Genomic DNA, 20,239 nt, shown 5'->3' with positions numbered 1-20,239 from the left:
CCAAGACATACATCAAATACTTGATTTAGCTTGGGGTTTGCACTTTGGGGACCATTCCATTGGCTCCATTGCACCAAGCAAACTGAATCAAGCATGAATCAAATATTCGAAAGTATACGACAAATGTACTTGACCCAGGTTTAGAGTTGCTAGGGTGTTGACGTTGCTTACCGACACAGTTTTTTCCATCGGGGGTGAGTTCGTAGCCTTCCTGACAGAGACACTGGAAGGATCCCAGGCTGTTGATACACTGGCCGTTCCTACACACCTGACCCACCAACGCACTGCACTCATCAATGTCTGGAGGGGGACAGGGAAGTGGAGAGAGTTCATAAGATTTGATCTAATTATTCAGAATGTGCTACTCGAAAGAATCCCTTTTTAACATTTCGACTGAATTACTCCTTAACTGTGGCCATAGTGTTATTTTCCATGATGAGATACCTCAGGATGTCATACGTACCCATGCAGTCATTGTTGTGCGTGAGCTCGAATCCAGGGAAGCAGAGACAGTTGTAGGAGCCCACCGTGTTCTTACAGGTTCCGTTCCCACACGGCTGTCTGTCACACTCATCAATATCTGAGACGGAGCGAGACCAGGGGGTGAGACCGAGGTGAGATGATTGAAAACCAACTACAGAGTGTCTACTGTGTCTGCTATGGTAAGTCTTTTGAGTTTACCGGGACTCTTTACTCACCCATGCACATTGTCTGGTCGGCGGTGGCCTTGAAGCCGTTGTGGCAGAGACAGCGGTAGCTGCCCTGGGTGTCGATACACTCTCCGTGGCTACACACATTAGGGATCTCCTGGCACTCGTTGCGGTCTACACACACACACACAGGGAGAGAAGATACACACCTTTTTAGTTTATTTTAAAATAAACGATCTAACCAGGAAGTTCCATTGAGAACAAAAATATACACTGAGTATACAAAACATTAAGAACACCTGCTCTTTCCATGACATGACTGACCAGGTGAACCCAGGTGAAAGCTATGATCCCTTATTGATGTCACTTGTAAAATCCACTTCAATCAGTGTAGATGAAGGGGAGGAGACAGGTTAAAGAAGGATTTTTAAGCCTTGAGACAATTGAGACATGGATTGTGTATGTATGCTATTCAGAGGGTGAATGGGCAAGACAAAAGATTGAAGTGCCTTTGAACGGGGTGAGGTAGTAGGGGAGATGAAATACATTAATATTTATAATCTCAGTGTGTTTTCCCATTGACTAATAAACCCCCCCTTTTGTTCTGAGATGGTAAATCCTCATGGCCCCCAGGCACAGAGTTGGGACTCACCCACGCAGGCCCCGCTGGGGGACAGCTTGAAGCCTGGCGAGCACTCGCAGCGGTAGCTCCCTGGGATGTTGATACAGTTGGCGTTGCGTTGGCACAGGTTGTCTCCGCTGTTACACTCGTCGATATCTGGAGGGAATGAAAAACAAGAGCGGGCAGCGACCATCAGTCACAGTGGTCATAACTGTCTAGTAAAAGCCCAGTGTGAGGTAATGCAGAGGCTGAGGAGGGTCAAACAGAACAGTGCCAGACTGGCTGGGGTTCAGTTCCTCGGTGCTTTAGCGTGATTTAAGTCCCCTGGACTGGCAGACCCTGGCATTAGGCCCCTACAGGGCCAGTATACTCTGCTGTCTGTCTTCACAATTCATGTGGGAGAGAAAGGGCAGCATTAACTTTACTGCTTATTAAGTGTGAGTGTGTGGATGTGTGTGTGTTTTGTGTGCGGGTACATTTGGTTTGAGGGCCACATAAAGTGTGTACGTATGTGTATATGAGGGAATGTTTACGATCGGAAAAAGGTGATGATCGTGTGTGTGTGTGTGTGTGTCTGAGCCTTACCTTCACAGATGAGCAGTATATTGTTGTAGCTGAAGCCCATGGGACATTCACAGCGGAAGCTTCCTATCTGGTTGATACACACTCCGTTGGCACAAATCCCCGGGATCTCTCGACACTCATCGATATCTAGCGGAACAATACAGCAACAGCTCTGCTAGAAGTCATTCACTCACAAAGCTACTCCATAAAGCCACTATATAATAGCACCATATCATGTTATTATTATTGTTCTACAGTAGGACCACATAGTAACATAATGATTATAGTATCTATCGGTTTTGGCAGTTGAGCAGTTTCTGTTCTGAACCAGCAGTAGGCCAGAATGACCTATTTCACCTAGTGGTGACCTTACCGATGGGCTTGCCCGTGTGGATGTCTATGATGAACCCAGGAGCCTGGTTCCCACACAGTAACTGGTACTCCGCTGTGGCGGAGAGGATAAAACGACAGAGTGAACTTAGGCACCAAGAACATACAGTATTTAGAGGCTGTCATGAAAGAGTTGGAGGTAGTGTGTCTATGAGTGTGTATGTGTGTGTTTATGCGAGTGTGTGCAAGTGTCTTATGTTCCAGCTCACAGGTGACAGGGGTAGGGCAGGCTTCACAGGGCTTGTTCCAGGCCTTGCCCACGTTGTAGGCACAGCAGCACATCTTCTTGGTCATGTTGAACGACAGCTCGTTCTCACACGTGTCGTTGAAGTTGCGGTAACACACGCTCTTCCTCATGTCTGTGATGTCGGCAGAGACGAGGTGGAGAATGACTCACCATAAATACACAACTCATTAACTGTTGGTAATCCATTATCGTTTGTAAACCGTTACTAAACTGTTTGTACGTTTATTCAGACGCAGACGCACACGCTCACACACACACACACACACACACACACACACACACACACACACACACACACACACACACACACACACACATGGAATAACACATATGGAGTCATGTAGTAACCAAAACAGTGTTATACAAATCAAAATATATTTTCTGTGAGATTCTTCAAAGTAGCCACCCTTTGCCTTGATGAAAGCTTTGCAGACTTTGGAATTCTCTCAACCAGCTTCATGAGGTAGTCACATGGAATGCCTTTCAATTAACAGGTGTGCCTTGTTAAAAGTTAATTTGTAGAATTTATTTCGTTCTTAATGCATTTGAGCCAATCAGTTGTGTTGTGACAAGGTGGGGGGGGGGTATACAGAAGAAGTCTATATTATGGCAAGAACAGCTCAAATAAGCAAAGAGAAACGACAGTCCATCATTACTTTAAGACATGAAGGTTAGTCAATCTGGAAAATTTCAAGAACTTTGAAAGTTTCTTCAAGTGCAGTCGCAAAAACCATCAAGTGCTATGATGAAACTGGCGCTCATGAGGACCGCCACAGGAAAGGAAGACCCAGAGTTACCTCTGCTGCAGAGGATAAGTTCATTAGAGTTACCAGCCTCAGAAATTGCAGCCCAAATAAATGCTTCACAGAGTTCAAGTAACAGACATCTCAACATCAACTGTTCAGAGGAGACTGTGTGAATCAGGCATTCATGGTCGAATTGCTCCAAAGAAACCACTACTAAAGGACACCAATAAGAAGAAGAGACTTGCTTGGGCCAAGAAACAAGAGCAATGGACATTAAACCGATGGAAATCTGTCCTTTGGTCTGATGAGTCCAAATGTAAGATTTTTGGTTCCAACCGCTGAGTCTTTGTGAGACGCAGAGTAGATGAACAGATGATCTCTGCATGTGTGGTTCCCACTGTGAAGCATGGAGGAGGAGGTGTGATGGTGTGGGGGTGCTTTGCTGGTGACACTATCTGTGATTTATTTAAAATTCAAGGCACACTTAACCAGCATGGATACCACAGCATTCTGCAGCAATACGCCATCCCATCTGGTTTGCGTTTAATGGGATTATCATTTGTTTTTCAACTGGACAAGGACCCAAACACCCCTCCAGGCTGTGTAAGGGCTATTTGACCAAGGAGAGTGATGGAGTGCTGCATCAGATGACCTGGCCTCCACAATCACCTGACCTCAACCCAATTGAGATGGCTTGGGATGAGTTAGACCGCAGAGTGAAGGAAAATCAGCCAACAAGTGCTCAGCATATGTGGGAACTCCTTCAAGACTGTTGGAAAAGCATTCCTCATGAAGCTGGTTGAGAGAATGCTAAGCGTGTGCAAAGCTGTCATCAAGGCAAAGGGTGGGGACTTTGAAGAATCTAAAATATATTTTGATTTGTTTAACACTTTGTTGGTTACTACATGATTCCATATGTGTTATTTGATAGTTTTGATGTCTTCACTATTAAAATAGTAAAAATAAAGAAAAACCCTTGAATGAGTAGGTGTGTCCAAACTTTTGACTGGTACTGCATAAATAATTTAGTATGTACCACCCAGTGTGGTCTGACTCACCCATGCAGTTGTTTCCTCCGTTGACCTGCATGTACTCAGGAGGACACACGCAGGTGTAGTTCCCCAAGGTGTTGTAGCAGGTACCAGGACCACAGATTCCAATGTGGGCTGTGCACTCATCAATATCTACACACACAAACACAGAATACACATGGTTACACACAGCACTGTCTTTTATTATCTTATACTGGGCTTTAGGGGGTCATCAACGATCAACTGAATCAGATGAATACTGGGAAAGTCTGGAGAAAGACCTCATTTGACCCTTCTGTGACCTTTTCCCTCTTACCCTCGCAGATGCGTGTCTCCTCGTTGAGGTAGTAGCCTGCGGGGCACTCACACTGGAAGCTACCGAAGGTGTTGACACAGTTGCCGCCCTGGCACAGGCCTGGCAGCTCCTGGCACTCATCAATGTCTGGTGGGGGCAGTGGGAGAAGGAGTGCGGTTGAGTTTGTTGGGACATACTCTTAATAAATACAAGGGGATAATAAGATATGGACGAACAGTGTTACCTTCCAGGATGACAGTGATGGGGTTAGGTCTGAAGCCCTCTCCTCCGGGACACAGTGTCTTGTACTCCGCTACAGACAACAACAAAAAACACCCCAAAAAGATCATACCACATTTTCCTCAAAAATATATGTGGAATTGGCCAAGATGTTTAGTTTGTCTACATAAAGAGCATGTCTGTCATGATTTGGTTCGACCAAGCTTGATTGTACGTACTGGAGTTGATGGGTGGGCAGAGCTCACAGGGGTTTCCCCAGGCTCCTCCCAGGGAGCAGCAGCAGGAGGCGCGGGTGACGCCCACGCCGATCTCAGCGCTGCAGGAGATGCCACCGTCGCCACGCGCCAACGTGTCCAGGAAACAGTTGCCCACTCGTGTGTCTGAGATGAGGGAAAGGAATTATTGTTACACGCCCATCAACACTTCCTGCCACTCATTCATTGGCTGAGGAGTCTTCATCTCCATGGCTACCAGACATTAGCATTGCTCTGATGCCAGGTGTCCAGTACTCACCCACACAGCCCACTCCAGTAGGGTTGAGCTCGAAGTCCGGAGGGCAGTTACACAGGTAACTTCCTGGTGTGTTCACACACAAGCCGTTGATGCAGTTCACAGGGTCCGCACACTCGTTAATGTCTGGAACACACACACACACACACACACACACACACACACACACACACACACACACACACACACACACACACACACACACACACACACACACACACACACACACACACACACACACACACACACACACACACACTTTATGACCAACATTAAATAACACACATAGAGCCACACACACATGCTTTAACCACACACATGCACTATATGAAAGCTATGCACTTAGACTGAGAGGACTGGAGAAAGCAGAAAGGGCCTTGATAAAGTCACAGACTTGCTGCGGCTGCACATGGCAGAGAGATCGAGTGGCACAACGAGGGAATACAAAGTCCAAATTGATGGTGAAATATGAGGGCTGCCAGACTGGCTTGGTAGTGATGCCGTGTCAGAGTTATCAGAGTATGGTAGAGGCCGTGTGTTTCTCACCAGTACAGTTTCCTCCGCTGCGGTCCAGCTCGTAGCCGTCGTCACACACACACCGGAACATCCCCGGGAGGTTCTGACACGTTCCAAACACACAGATGTTCTGGAAGTTACATTCGTCGATATCTACCGGAGAGGCAGAGAAAGATATGGTCAGTGTCTATGGTCAGAACGATGGTGTATGTGTGTGTGTGTGTGTGTGTGTGTGTGTGTGTGTGTGTGTGTGTTATTCTGACCCTGGCAGGCCTTGCTGTCCTCAGTCGGGGTGAAGCCCATCTCACACTCGCAGCGGTAGCCGCCCGGAGCGTTCAGACACTGGCCGTTCTCACACAGGTTCACGTTGTCAGCACACTCATCCATATCTGAACAGGAGAAGCCGTCCCCGTTGAAGCCCTCCTTGCAGGCACAGCGGTAGGAGCCGGGCGTGTTGACACAGTCTGCGTTGAGGTTGCAGTTGTGCTCCTCGGTGGAACACTCATCCACGTCTACAGGGAGAGAGGAGGGTCAAACATAATCAGTTGACTTGGTGTCCATAGACAAGGCAGCCATGCAGTAACAATTCAAGAACCTATTCTGAGAAGTACTGTAGAGATCAACTACTGTAGATGTCACATCTCCGTTTCCAAGACAGCTGAAGAATGTATGGCTCAGTTGGTAGAGCGCGGTGCTCACAACGTCAAGGTTGTGGGTTCGATTCCCATGAAAGTGTCTGCTAAATTACGTCTTTCTTTAATCCATTTAACAGGCTTTTGTTCCAGCCCAGCACTAGCATACTCACCCACACACTTGATGCCGTCTCCCACCCAGCCGTCACGACAGCGACACTTGAAGCTTCCGGGGATGTTGACGCAGGCAGCATGCATGTCACAGTTATGGGCTCCAATCTCACACTCATCAATATCTAGGAGAAGGAGAAACAGCAGAGAGATAAATGTAGAGACATGCGAGTGCCTCTCTCATTCTGTCTGGCTTATACCTCACACTATCCATGGATGTAAAAAATGACCAAAGCTTTATGACATCATCACAACTAAGATAGTGTTTTACAGTAAGTTACGACCAGCATTTGTGTAGCCCGTGGTGTTGTGTGTCGTATGGTGTGTGTGTGTGTGTACACTGTACCTGTGCAGCCGGTGGAGCCCTTCTTGACAAAGTATCCCAGCTGACAGTGACAGATGAAGGATCCCTTGGTGTTCTCACAGTCCCCATGTAGACAGATGTTAGGGTTCAGCTCACACTCGTTCACATCTGGACACACACACGGGAACACGCGCACGGGAACACGCACACGGGAACACGCACACGGGAACACGCACACGGGAACACGCACACGGGAACACGCACACGGGAACACGCACACGGGAACACGCACACGGGAACACGCACACGGGAACACGCACACGGGAACACGCACACGGGAACACGCACACGGGAACACGCACACGGGAACACGCACACGGGAACATGAGTTAACTGGTCTTGGAGAGGGGACAGAGGGAGTAAAATGCATGTCTAACAGGTAAGGGTAAAATTAGAGGGATGGGGGAGGGAGAGAGAGAGAGCAAAGGGAGAGAGAGAAGAGAAGGCGAGAGAAGAGAGGGAGAGAGAGATGGAGAGAGAGAGAGAGAGAGAGAGAGAGAGAGAGAGAGAGAGAGAGAGAGAGAGAGAGAGAGAGAGAGAGAGAGAGAGAGAGAGAGAGAGAGAGAGAGAGAGAGAGAGAGAGAGAGAGAGAGAGAGAGAGAGAGAGAGAGAGAGAGAGAGAGAGAGAGAGAGAGAGAGAGAGAGAGAGAGAGAGAGAAAGGGAGGGAGAGAGAGAGAGAGAAAGGGAGGGAGAGAGAGAGAGCAGGAGAAGACAACACGGTGTACGTCTCACCAATGCAGGTCCTCATATCCATGGAGGCCATGAATCCGTCGTAGCAGAGACAGCGGTACTCTCCGGGGACGTTGGTACACTGGCCCCCGTCACAGATATCAGGGCTGTCCTCGCACTCATCGATGTCTGGACAGGGGAGAGAACGAGTGGCACTGTGTGTTTTTACACGATACTATGTGTGCATGTACAGTACGCGGGTGGATTGCATTACTGGGTGACGTACCAGCGCAGGTTCGGAGGTCAGGCATGAGAGCGTAGCCCTCACTACAGCTGCACTCGTAGCTGCCCTCTGAGTTGGTACAGTGTGTGTCACAGCCGCCGTTCATGATGGTACACTCATCAATATCTGCAATCAGACGGGTTACAGGTAAGCATAGACACACACAGACGGACACTCAAACGGTGCTTTTTCTGGTCAAGTCATTCAGGTGGTCACTCACCCACACAGCCCTGTCTGTCTGGTGTAACCTGGTAGCCCGTGTCACAGGAGCACTGGTAGTTCCCCACCATGTTGACACAGTGGCCGTTCTTACACAGGTTGTTACTCAGCTGGCACTCGTTCACATCTGGAAACACACAGAGAAAATGACAGTTAGAGTCAAGCTTAAATCAAAGGAATTAGCTACCACAGTAGACAACATCATGTAGGAGAGAATACCGCTACGTGACTTTTATGGTGTTTACTGTCTGGTGAACTTGAAAATGTATCCCAGATGACTTGAGGATGATGTAAAAACGCCAAAACAGTGATCTAACGTGTCTCATATTCTAGGTGATGTAAAGTGTGTGTGTACGTGTGTGTGTGTGTGTGCGTGCTGTATACTAGGCACTGTGCAGTCATATACTGTTTGACTACCTTCACAGGAGGAACTGTCGGGGCTCAGCTGGTGTCCGGGAGGACATTCACACTCGTAACTCCCCTCTGTGTTCAGACAGGCGCCTCCTTGACACAGCAGTGGGTTCCTCTCACACTCATCAATATCTGCAGGGGAGAGAGGGAGAGAGGGAGAGGAAGAAAGATAGAAGAGAGAGAGGGAGGGAGGGAGAGCGAGAAAGATAGAAGAAAGAGAGAGAGGGAGGGAGAGCGAGAGGAAGAAAGATAGAAGAGAGGGAGGGAGGGAGGGAGGGAGGGAGGGAGGGAGGGAGAAAGATAGAAGAGAGAGAGAGAGCGAGAGAGAGAGAGAGGGAGAGAGAGAGTGCAACAAGGTCAACAGTCAATAATGATCTCAGAGGAAGTTCTCCCACTCTCCAGTCAGCTGGAGAGTAATATGTGTGTTCCCCCACTCACCCATGCAGTTCTTCATCATCATGAAGCCGCTCTCGTAGCCCTCGAAGCATTCACACTCGAAGCTGCCGGGGGTGTTCACACAGGTGCCGTGGCCACACAGGTCCGGAGAGATACGACATTCATCAATATCTGTGGGAGTGGGAGGAGAGACAGATGGGGGAGAGACAGAGGGGGGAGAGACAGACGGGGGAGAGACAGACGGGGGAGAGACAGAGGGGGGAGAGACAGAGGGGGGAGAGACAGACGGGGGAGAGACAGACGGGGGGAGAGACAGAGGGAGGAGAGACAGACGGGGGAGAGACAGACGGGGGGAGAGACAGAGGGGGAGAGACAGAGGGGGAGAGACAGTCGGGAGGAGAGACAGACGGGGGAGAGACAGAGGGGGGAGAGACAGACGGGGAGAGAGACGGGGAGAGACATAGGGAGGAGAGACAGTGGGAGGAGAGAGAGGGGGAGAGACAGAGGGGGGAGAGACAGACGGGGGAGAGACAGACGGGGGGAGAGACAGAGGGGGGAGAGACAGAGGGGGAGAGACAGACGGGGAGAGACAGACGGGAGGAGAGACAGAGGGGGGAGAGACAGAGGGGGAGAGACAGACGGGGGAGAGACAGACGGGGGAGAGACAGTGGGAGGAGAGAGACGGGGGAGAGACAGAGGGGGGAGAGACAGAGGGAGGAGAGACAGAGGGAGGAGAGAGAGGAAGGAGAGACATAGGGAGGAGAGACAGAGGGGGGAGAGACAGAGGGAGGAGAGACAGAGGGGGGAGAGACAGAGGGAGGAGAGACAGAGGGAGGAGAGAGAGGAAGGAGAGACAGAGGAAGGAGAGACAGAGGGAAGAGAGACAGAGGGAGGAGAGAGAGGAAGGAGAGACAGACGGGGGAGAGACAGAGGGAGGAGAGACAGACGGGGGAGAGACAGAGGGAGGAGAGACAGACGGGGGGAGAGACAGAGGGGGGAGAGACAGAGGGAGGAGAGAGAGGAAGGAGAGACAGAGGAAGGAGAGACAGAGGGAAGAGAGACGGAGGGAGGAGAGACGGAGGGAGGAGAGACGGAGGGAGGAGAGACAGAGGGAGGAGAGACAGAGGGAGGAGAGACAGAGGGAGGAGAGACAGAGGGAGGAGAGCAAGGAAGGAGAGACATAGGGAAGAGAGAGAGGGAAGAGATAGAGGGAGGAGAGAGAGGAAGGAGAGACAGGGAGGAGAGACAGAGGGAGGAGAGAGAGGAAGGAGAGACATAGGGAAGAGAGAGCGGGAGGAGAGAGAGGAAGGAGAGAGAGCGGGAGGAGAGAGAGGAAGGAGAGACATAGGGAGGAGAGACATAGGGAGGAGAGACAGATGGGGAGAGACAGAGGGAGGAGAGACAGAGGGAGGAGAGAGATAAGAATGCACATTACAGAAATATCATATTCAACCTTAATTTACTGATCTCATGAGGAAACATCATATTCAACCTTAATTTACTGATCTCATGAGGAAATATCATATTCAACCTTAATTTACTGATCTCATGAGGAAATTCAGCTGTGTCAACAAACAGTGTCGTCAAGTGAGTTTGTAGCACAAGTGAATTTTTTTACCCTGAAACTTTCTCGGGTACCACAGAAATCTTATACAAAGATACTTACTAAAGATACATATTTCTCCGTAATTAGTTAAGATGTTTTTTTATTGTAAAAAAACATGACTATGCTTTCTCTCTCTCTCGTACCAGTGCAGTTCCTCTCCTCCATGTTGAGGGCGAAGCCGCTGCTGCAGCGACACTTGAAGCTGCCGATGGTGTTGCGGCACGTTCCGTGAGAACACAGGCCGCTGAACACCTTACACTCATTCACATCTGCAGGAGAACAACAGAACAGAATAATGCCAAGGGTCAGGGGTGAACTGTGTATGGAATTCCCATGAAATGTACCTATGCTATTTTTCCAAATCTAATCCAGTAATGATTTTCTCAAAATACATTTCTAGCTGTTTAGATATGTGATGCTGTGGATGGCTGGCACCTGTACATTTGATCATTTGGCTTGCTCTTTGTAGCTCCTCGGTCTAGTAGGGATAGACCCTAAATGTGTAAATGACACTCAGACAAGGAAAACTGGACAATGAGTCCCTACCTTTGTAAAAGGGTCTGCCAGTCAGGATGTCTCCTCGGTTGGCGAAGCCTGGTCCTCGGGGGCAGATGGCCTTGTACTCCGGGGTTCCCACCTTGGGACACTCCTCACAGTCGATGCCCCAGGCCGCGCCCACCGAGCAGCAGCACATGTCCACGCGGTAGCGCCCGGGCAGCGGCTCGCCACACTCATCCTCATGCCACTTCATGTAGCACTGCTCGCTGCGCACGTCTGAGGGACAGACAGTGGTCAGACATGCAGTACTGCTGACCACACAGTAGGCTCAAGATGCTAATATTTTTGGTGACCACATTTGTGTGACGAATTGGTTTGTTTATCAAGGTTTGCGTTGGTTACGGTCTTGTCTTACCCACGCATGTGCGTCCGCTCCCGTCCAGGGTGAGACCCTCAGTACACTCACAGAGGAAGGAGCCCTGGGTGTTGACACAGCGCCCGTTGGTACACACCCCCGGGAACACCTCACACTCATTGATGTCTGGAGGGGGGGGGAAATCGGGGGTTATTAAAGGACTGACCGTACTGTATGACTCATCGGTTTCTGTGGGAGGGAGGGAGTGGAATACCACAGGGAGGGCGACAGAGGGTCATTATGACTGTGAGAATGTCTGCTACCAACAGAATGGCTAATAGACAGTAGCAGCAGTGTGTGTGTCGGGGTCAATATGTGTTTTACCTTCACAGTTGACTCCCTTCATACGAGCGAACCCTCTGGAACAGGCCGTGTCTGTGGAGAGAGACATCAGTTACAGTACACACCTCACACTTCAGTATCTTCATTAGGAGTGTGTTTGTCTACAAGTCTGTGTGCGTTTGTGTGCGTACTGACCGATCTCGCAGCGTTCACAAGGACTGCCCCAGGCGGCTCCCAGCGTAGAGCAGCACTCAGACTTGAGCGTGGCGCCGTTGATGTTGACCTCACAGCGGCCATCTTGGATGTTCAGCCAGCACGTTCCCTTCATGCTGTCTGTAGAGGGAGGAGGGGGGGAGAGTGAGAGAGAAGGAAGAGAAAGGGAGGAGAGAGGGAAAAAAGAGCGAGAATGTCAGTAAGTGAAGGTAATCAAGAGAACCCAGCCAAAAAAAGGCCCTTCAATTCAAATGTACTGTGACGCATCAACACATCTCTCATCGATATACTCCATTCATTCCAAGCACAACACTACAGGCAGTGGTTAGTAACTAACTACAGGTGTCCCTTTCAACAGCTGCTTACACCAAGACACATGCATCAATGACTTTAATAATTTGCTATGGCACTCCTAATGGACTGAGAGCACAGTCATAACAAACGGGATGTGCATTTTCTCTCCCGAGACCATGAGCCCACCCAAAAACTCGACCACAATTTACATTCTTGCCGCCGAGTGATTGACTTTGAACCAAATATATGACTCTGCTTTGAAAATAAAACAGTTCTATATTTGAAAGTACAGGAATCTATCAGACTGACAAGGCCGGCTCATGTTGGTATTTATTCGAATGACTCATCCCAGATTACATCTGTAGATGGATGTTCAGATGCGTCTGGACATGCTCCCAAAGCTGACATCGACTTGTTTATTTAGTGGTATAAACCTTCTAAAACGCCTATGAGGCTCGAAACCTTGGCACAAATCCCACTCCTTACTCTGACTGTCTATTTGATGATTCTCTGACAGAAGTTTGCCTTAGGACCCCGTTGTTTTATTAATTTGGGTCCAATTTTAAGTCGGCCAGCTTTGACAGACGCCTCGGCCTCTTACCCACGCAGATGGTGTTGGTGGAGTCCAGCTTGCTGCCGTGGGAACACTCGCAGTTGAAGGACCCGGCGATGTTGCGGCAGATTCCGTTGACACACGGACTGGAGTCACACTCGTTGATATCTGCAACACGTGGACCAGAGCAGGGTTAGGTATGGTAGTGCAGAGCCAGTTAAATGGTCATCCTTAACATCTAGACAGGCTTTTACTTCAACAATGTCATGACTCTCCTGGTCGAGGATCCTCAGATCTCAGATCAGCTTGGCAAATGGCTGACAGATAGCCAGACCCCTCTCTCACCCACAGGAGAGGAGAGGCCAACTCTGGGCCGGTTTTACGACACCTCACGCCAAACGTAAATCTTATGCAGCAGAGAACCCTCTCCTGCTCTTCAGTACCAACCAAAGGAATGCCTTTGTCCTCCAGGAAACTTTTGCTGCCAAAACTATAACGCCCCAAAAAGTTTCTAAGATAGGAATGTTAAGAATGGTTAGTGGTGATCTTAATAATAATCATGTCAGATTGCTTTTCATTTTGTGATGTTATTAAAAACTGTATATTGTAACTTAGGAAGGAAACACATTCTAGCTGTCAAGTTTCCATCCAGTATGTTGCTAATACAATATGAAGAATGATGAAACAATCTTTGTTAAGATATGACGGTGATTTTAGTTTTCTAACGAGATCATAGTTTTCATGTCCGTTGCACATTAACTAAGCCATGCCCCCGAATGAGGTCAGAAGAGCGTGTCAGTGTGATGGAACCACCCTTTTCGACCAGTGCTTAAAAGGACTCGCTAAGAATTAACATACCAGACCAGCAGACGTGAAGCGTGAGCTAAAGGTTACAAGATTGAAACTCTAAGAACAGAAAGCGTGCAGCTGTGGCTACACGTTGAAATGGTTAGAAACTCTCAACACAAGGTGAAGAAGATAACCTCACTAGACCAAAACATTGACAGTCTGCAGCTGTGTATGTAAAGGGGTCTAGAACATTGACTACCTACCTGAGGAAGAAAAGAGGTGAGAAGCTCACCTCAGACAATCACTGGTGAATCATTGAAGCCACAGACAACTATGAAAGACATTATGACCTCTGGTGGACAATCAGAGCCTTACACCCATCGAGCAATTCTCCATAGAAGGATCGATTGGTTTCAACCGAGATAGACAACGAACAAAGACATCTAACTTACACGTAAATACATTGCATTTCTTACCCAAATGGGCTTTCTCTATCTCTCTCTTTCCCCACCCTCTCTCCATTGTGTAACAAGCCTTCATATCTTGTCAGTCCACTAGGAACTTTTGGCTCATGTAAGTGTGTATGTGCATTCTGTGTTATTATTTAGTTAGTTAGTAAATAAAACATTAAATCAAACTGTGTAGAACTGAATAATCAGAAAAGGCTGGGGTTCTTGCGGATTCAAGAAGTCTGCGACGTTTAGAATGAGACTGATATGAGGTAATGATTAATAAGTGACTGTTATTGATATATAACTTATATATATATTCTAGAGTTTAATTCGGGAGATGGTAACTCGTTAAACAACTTCTTCCGTGGTGGCCCAAATTGCTAATGAGTTAATTGTTACATGATTCATTTAATCTGGTAACAATTGAACATAGTTAGTTGACTTGATAAATAACAGTCATCACATTAATGCAAGTCACGTCATGACAACAAAGACAGAAAACGTTATGGAAATTGGTTCAAGGACAGAGGATGTAAGCAAACATGTGGTCATATATTTTGATGGTCTATTTGACTACCTTCTCTCCATGTGTGTTTAAGTGTTAAAACAGTTGCAGGTGTATGCACATCTAGACGATTAGGCAGCTGCAAGGTATGAAATAGCACTGAAGAGTGTTTTAATGCATTGAGTCTTCGAACAAACTGTTGCTCCTTTGGCGTTTGTATGAGGTGTTTACCTTCGCAGGTCTCAGAGTCTGGTTTGAAGACGAAGCCTTTGGGACAGGAGCAGGTGTAGCTGCCAGGAGTGTTTCTACACAGGCCGTTGTCACACAGCAGACGGTTCACGAGACACTCGTTGATGTCTGGGAGACATGGAAGAGTCGAGGAGAAGAAAACAACATGGTTGACTTATCAAGTGTAGGGGACAGTGGGGTAAGTTGAGCCATTTCTTACATCCAGCATCACTCCGTCAACGGAAATAGTATTCTCTCTAACAAAGATATCTACCTATATTTCAGGATGTTGTGTTTTCCTGGAAATAATCTGAATTCATGTAAACATTACAGTTTTGAAAACATAGCTTGTGACCAAAAAGTGGTCTCTTGGCACAATTTACCCCGGATATGGGGTAAGTTGAGCCACAAAACAGGGTAAGTTAAGCCACCTACAAACTTCTGTACTGAATGAAATATTACACCTACCTTTTTAAAACCATGTCTATCTTTATTAAAACCATTTCTATCATGTCTATCCCATTAGCATCGTTAACTGGCTACATATGGAGTGATTGACAAATGTGCGAACCAAACAGACATACACAGTCAATATTGCTGGAAATGAATCGGCAGATCACGTTTGTCTTTTCAAGCAGTGGTGGGAAAAGTACCCAATTGTCATACTTGAGTAAAAGTCAAGATACCTTAATGTAAAATTACTCAAGTAAAAGTCAATGCTGCCCAGTACAATCCTACTTGAGTAAAAGTCTAAAAGTATTTGGTTTTAAATCTACTTAAGTATCAAAAGTAAATGTAATTGCCACAATATACTTAAGTATAAAAAGTAGAAGTAAAAGTATAAATCATTTCAAATTCCTTATATTAATCAAACCCATATGGCACCATTTTCTTGTTTTTTAATTTACGGATAGCCAGGGGCACACTCCAACACTCAGACATCACTTACAAATGAAGCATGTGTTTAGTGAGGCCACCAGGTCAGAGGCACTAGGGATGACCAGGGATGTTCTCTTGATAAGTGTATGAATTAGACAATTTTCCTGTCCTGCTAAGCATTCGAAATGTAACGAGTACTTTTGGGTGTCAGGGAAAATGTATGGAGTAAAAGTACATCATTTTCTTTAGGAATGTAGTGAAGTAAAAGTAAAAGTTGTCAAAAATATAAATAGTAAAGTAAAGTACAGATATCACAAAAAACGACTTAAGTGGTACTTTCAAGTATTTTTTAAAGTAATTTACACCACTGTTTTTAAGTCAATAGAGGCTAACCAGGGTCGGATAATGCAATGTGGCTTTGATTGGACAGAACCCAGGAGCTTTATGTTTATGACAGTTTGCATTGAACACATGATAAAATGTTTCTACTTTCAGAATTGATTTGCGAGTAACTCATAGGTGGGCTGGGAGATACTGGTAGCTCGCGAACGACCTGTTGAAGACCCTGATTTAGATACACGTTTAGTTTTTTGGACCTAACTTGCTTAACACGTTTTCTATGTGGTTTCTTCCTTTACAGACTCCATGAAATGATGACCTCTTCTTAAATACTTGATCAACTTAATAATTTTGTGTATGGTTTCCCAGAAACAAGGGTGGCTCAACTTACCCAATTGGCTGAATTTACCACATTCTCCCCTAACACAAACCAACCAAAACAATCAACCCCAGTGTTTAAAATTATAGGTGATTAGTCATCCAACTTTGTTCATACGTCAAAGTTAAGACCACAAAAGTACAGCAGATATGGAACTCAGTTTGACTTCAGACCACTGTTATTCAGATATGGAACTCAGTTTGACTTCAGACCACTGTTATTCAGATATGGAACTCAGTTTGACTTCAGACCACTGTTATTCAGATAAGGAACTCAGTTTGACTTCAGACCACTGTTATTCAGATATGGAACTCAGTTTGACTTCAGACCACTGTTATTCAGATAAGGAACTCAGTTTGACTTCAGACCACTGTTATTCAGATAAGGAACTCAGTTTGACTTCAGACCACTGTTATTCAGATATGGAACTCAGTTTGACTTCAGACCACTGTTATTCAGATATGGAACTCAGTTTGACTTCAGACCACTGTTATTCAGATATGGAACTCAGTTTGACTTCAGACCACTGTTATTCAGATATGGAACTCAGTTTGACTTCAGACCACTGTTAATTCAGATATGGAACTCAGTTTGACTTCAGACCACTGTTACTCAGATATGAAAACGTGACAAACTTTAATTTGGGTCGCTGCTTTTCTCAGCAGGCATTGGAGAGTGGATACAGGAAGACTGGACTCACCCACGCAGTTCTTTCCGCTGGAGTCGGACTCGTAACCGATGTTACAGATGCAGCGGTAGCTCCCTCTCAGGTTCTCACACATGCCGTTCTGACAGATGTCAGGGTCCAAGGCACACTCGTTGATGTCTGAAGAGACACAGAGGACAAACCCACATGAGACACAGCCTCATCTTAAGGCTCTCTCCAACAAACATATTCATTGTATTTGTTCACTCTTTGATTTGAAATTCGGAGGGAAAGTCACACAGGGACGCATTGGAATGTTTGAGGGGAGGCCTGTTAAATGTCAGAATAACTAGCAGTGATAGTAGGGCAGGCTCCAAACCACACAGACTTAAGATCAAACCGTACCGGTAACATTACTCACCTCTGCCGTCAGCGGTGATGCCAATCCCACTGCTGCACACGGCCTGGAACTCAGCTGAAAGGCAATTAAAAACACCTGTAAGTCACCTGCTAATACATCCAGTGTAACAAATTAAAAACCCAATTTACATTATAATTCTAACAATCACTTCTGCAGTATTTGGTAGAGTTCTACAGGATCTTAGCCTGGAATCTGAACTGGATTGTGAAGTGAAACAATTCTGAAACAGAGCTAACAGGATCTTAATAACAGCACACGTAAACCACTGATGCTTGCTGGTGGGGTTAGGGTTAGGTTTGGTCACCTGAGTTGCGGGCAGGGCAGGGCAGGCAGGGCTCTCCGAAGCCGTGTTCAGGACTGGCACAGCAGCACTCAGACTTGGTGACGGCGCCAGGGAAGGGCCGCGAGCATGTGCCCATCTTGATGGCGCCGTAGCAGGTGGTGCGCATATGTGTGTCCACACAAACTCTCCCGTCCACGTCAATGGCCAGGCCCGGTGGGCACTCACAGCGGAAGGAGCCCTCAGAGTTGATACAGCGTCCGTTCATACAGATGCCTGGGGTCTGGCACTCATCAATGTCTGAGGGAGGAAGGAGAGAAGAAAGGAAGCGATACAGTAAATAATTGTATTGCCTTATTTCATTTAGATAATCACTTCAATAACACTTTATTAATCCCTCCAGGAGCAATCTACTCCCTTGAAGATGATCTGGAGATCATAGGAGGCTGGTGGGAGGAGCTATGGGAGGACGGGCTCATTGTTAACGGCTGGAATGGAACCAATGGAACAGTATCAAACATATGGAATCCACATGTTTGACTCCGTTCCATTGATTCCATTCCAGCCATTACAATGAGCCCGTCCTCCTATAGCTCCTCCCACCAGCCTCCACTGCTATCGATGTTGATCAGACTATCAACAAGTGATCCAGTGGGTCAGCTATCAACTGCAACTCTGTTGACTTCAGATATCTGCAACTAGTGTATGGTCGATGACATACCTGTGCAGTAGCGTCCGTTAGGTGCCAGGGCAAAGCCAGGTTTACAGATACACTTGAAGCTACCATCCTCATTGATACACATTCCATTGAGACACATGTTGGTGGTGGCACACTCATCATGATCTGGAAGAGCACAGGGAGACACGCTTTCATTTATAATGGCCTAGTTGTGCAATAATCTACCACAGATTCCGTAGTTTGAATATATAAATGAATGTCCATCGTTACCGATGCAGTTCTTTCCATCAGGAGTGAGTTCAAAGCCAGCGTTGCAGATGCACTGGAAGCTTCCGCCAGTGTTGACACAACGTCCGTTACGACACATCACTCCGTTCACGATGCACTCGTCAATATCTGTGGAGGGGAGGGGAGTTTGACTGTTAGCCAGGTTAGGTACCAGTCTGTTTCTGTTCTGGACACCGTCAGGCCAACGTACCCAGTCTATCCATACCATCCAACTGTTGGAATAAAAAATGATCATGGTGAGTGATTGGAACATACCAATGCAGGATTGTTTGGTGGGGGTGCCCTGGTAGCCTTCGTGACACTTGCAGTGGTATGACCCAGGTGTGTTGACACAGTCTCCATTGACACAGGGGTTGCTGACGCACTCATCCACATCTGAAGGAGGGAGGAGAGGAGGAGGGAGAGGAGGAGAGATGAGTTCATCAGTGAAACCCAGGGTGCTCCAATTACAAATCTGAACACTCCCATACGTGTTAAAAAAAGGTTAGAATCAATGCTAATGTGTAAAGATACCCTGAGTTTTACATCAGCCAGAGAAGTCCCATGTGTGGCCAGAAGATGGTAGTAGAGTACATGTCATTTTCCTAACTGTAATGATTTTGTTGTGGGCTTACCGATACACTCCCCGCGTACATCCTGTCTGTAGCCCATGTTACATTCACAGCGGTAGCTGGTCGGGGTGGGGATACAGCGTCCGTTCAAACACAGGTTGGTGAAATGTTTACACACGTCAACGGTCTCATTGAGTGATACTGAGGATACACAACACAACACACAATTACATGACATTACTAAACAATGTTTATTATTCTCAAAAACACAGTGAAGAAGACGAAAAGAGATGAAAAGTTGCTCCCATCATTATTTTGACATTCAGGTGAGTCTCATTGAGATACAATCTCTTCTTCAAAAGACCTAGTCCATGAACTGATCAACAGGCTATACAGTGCATTCGGAAAGTATTCAGACCCCTTGACTTTTTCCACATTTTGTTACGTTACAGCCGTATCCTAAAATGAAATAAAACATGTATTATCCTCATCAATATACACACAATACCCTATAATGACAAAGCGGAAACAGGTTTTTAGAAATGTAGCAAATTTATTACAAATAAAAAACTGACCCTTTGCTATGAGACTCGAAATTGAGCTCAGGTGCATCCTGTTTCCATTGAACATCCTTGAGATGTTTCTACAACTTGATTGGAGTCCACCTGTGGTAAATTCAATTGGTTGGACATGATTTGGAAAGGCACACACCTGTCTATATAAGGCCCCACGGTTGACAGTGCATGTCAGAGCAAAAACCAAGCCATGAGGTTGAAGGAATTGTCCGTAGAGCTCCGAGACAGGATTGTGTCGATGCACAGATCTGGGGAAGGGTACCAAAATATTTCTGCAGCATTGAAGGTCCCTAAGAACATAGTGGCCTCCATCATTCTTACATGGAAGAAGTTTGGAACCACCAAGACTCTTCCTTGAGCTAGCCGCCTGGCCAAACTGAGCAATCGGGGGAGAAGGGCCTTGGTCAGGG

The 20,239-nt window shown here is 46.8% G+C and overlaps 1 protein-coding gene across 3 annotated transcripts in view; it reads right to left on the bottom strand.

Annotated features, from left to right (window-relative positions):
- The window catches only part of LOC106613712 (fibrillin-2), an 88,904-nt gene that overhangs the window by 12,750 nt on the left and 55,915 nt on the right, over positions 1-20,239 (bottom strand). For 2 of the 3 annotated variants that reach the window (XM_014216250.2, XM_014216249.2), the window contains exons 12-46: positions 19,318-19,455; positions 18,959-19,078; positions 18,686-18,811; positions 18,458-18,580; positions 17,761-18,036; positions 17,457-17,510; positions 17,090-17,215; positions 14,796-14,921; positions 12,867-12,986; positions 11,954-12,091; positions 11,801-11,851; positions 11,477-11,602; positions 11,110-11,337; positions 10,707-10,832; positions 9,000-9,128; positions 8,568-8,693; positions 8,152-8,277; positions 7,935-8,057; positions 7,712-7,837; positions 6,961-7,086; positions 6,617-6,739; positions 6,075-6,323; positions 5,842-5,964; positions 5,299-5,421; positions 5,004-5,165; positions 4,790-4,858; positions 4,567-4,692; positions 4,278-4,403; positions 2,436-2,585; positions 2,210-2,281; positions 1,858-1,983; positions 1,303-1,428; positions 699-824; positions 464-580; positions 172-300 (exon numbers count right to left, since the gene is read on the bottom strand). In XM_014216250.2, coding sequence (XP_014071725.1) covers positions 172-300; positions 464-580; positions 699-824; positions 1,303-1,428; positions 1,858-1,983; positions 2,210-2,281; positions 2,436-2,585; positions 4,278-4,403; positions 4,567-4,692; positions 4,790-4,858; positions 5,004-5,165; positions 5,299-5,421; positions 5,842-5,964; positions 6,075-6,323; positions 6,617-6,739; positions 6,961-7,086; positions 7,712-7,837; positions 7,935-8,057; positions 8,152-8,277; positions 8,568-8,693; positions 9,000-9,128; positions 10,707-10,832; positions 11,110-11,337; positions 11,477-11,602; positions 11,801-11,851; positions 11,954-12,091; positions 12,867-12,986; positions 14,796-14,921; positions 17,090-17,215; positions 17,457-17,510; positions 17,761-18,036; positions 18,458-18,580; positions 18,686-18,811; positions 18,959-19,078; positions 19,318-19,455 — 4,581 coding nt within the window. The remainder of the gene's footprint in view (positions 1-171; positions 301-463; positions 581-698; positions 825-1,302; positions 1,429-1,857; positions 1,984-2,209; positions 2,282-2,435; positions 2,586-4,277; positions 4,404-4,566; positions 4,693-4,789; positions 4,859-5,003; positions 5,166-5,298; positions 5,422-5,841; positions 5,965-6,074; positions 6,324-6,616; positions 6,740-6,960; positions 7,087-7,711; positions 7,838-7,934; positions 8,058-8,151; positions 8,278-8,567; positions 8,694-8,999; positions 9,129-10,706; positions 10,833-11,109; positions 11,338-11,476; positions 11,603-11,800; positions 11,852-11,953; positions 12,092-12,866; positions 12,987-14,795; positions 14,922-17,089; positions 17,216-17,456; positions 17,511-17,760; positions 18,037-18,457; positions 18,581-18,685; positions 18,812-18,958; positions 19,079-19,317; positions 19,456-20,239) is intronic. The other variant, XM_045687457.1, reaches the window with a different exon arrangement.

This window comes from Salmo salar, chromosome ssa10 (genome assembly GCF_905237065.1).
Source record: "Salmo salar chromosome ssa10, Ssal_v3.1, whole genome shotgun sequence".
Lineage (NCBI taxonomy): Eukaryota > Metazoa > Chordata > Actinopteri > Salmoniformes > Salmonidae > Salmo > Salmo salar.
Note: the sequence above shows the minus strand (reverse complement) of the source record. Positions and strands in the feature narration are given on the sequence as shown.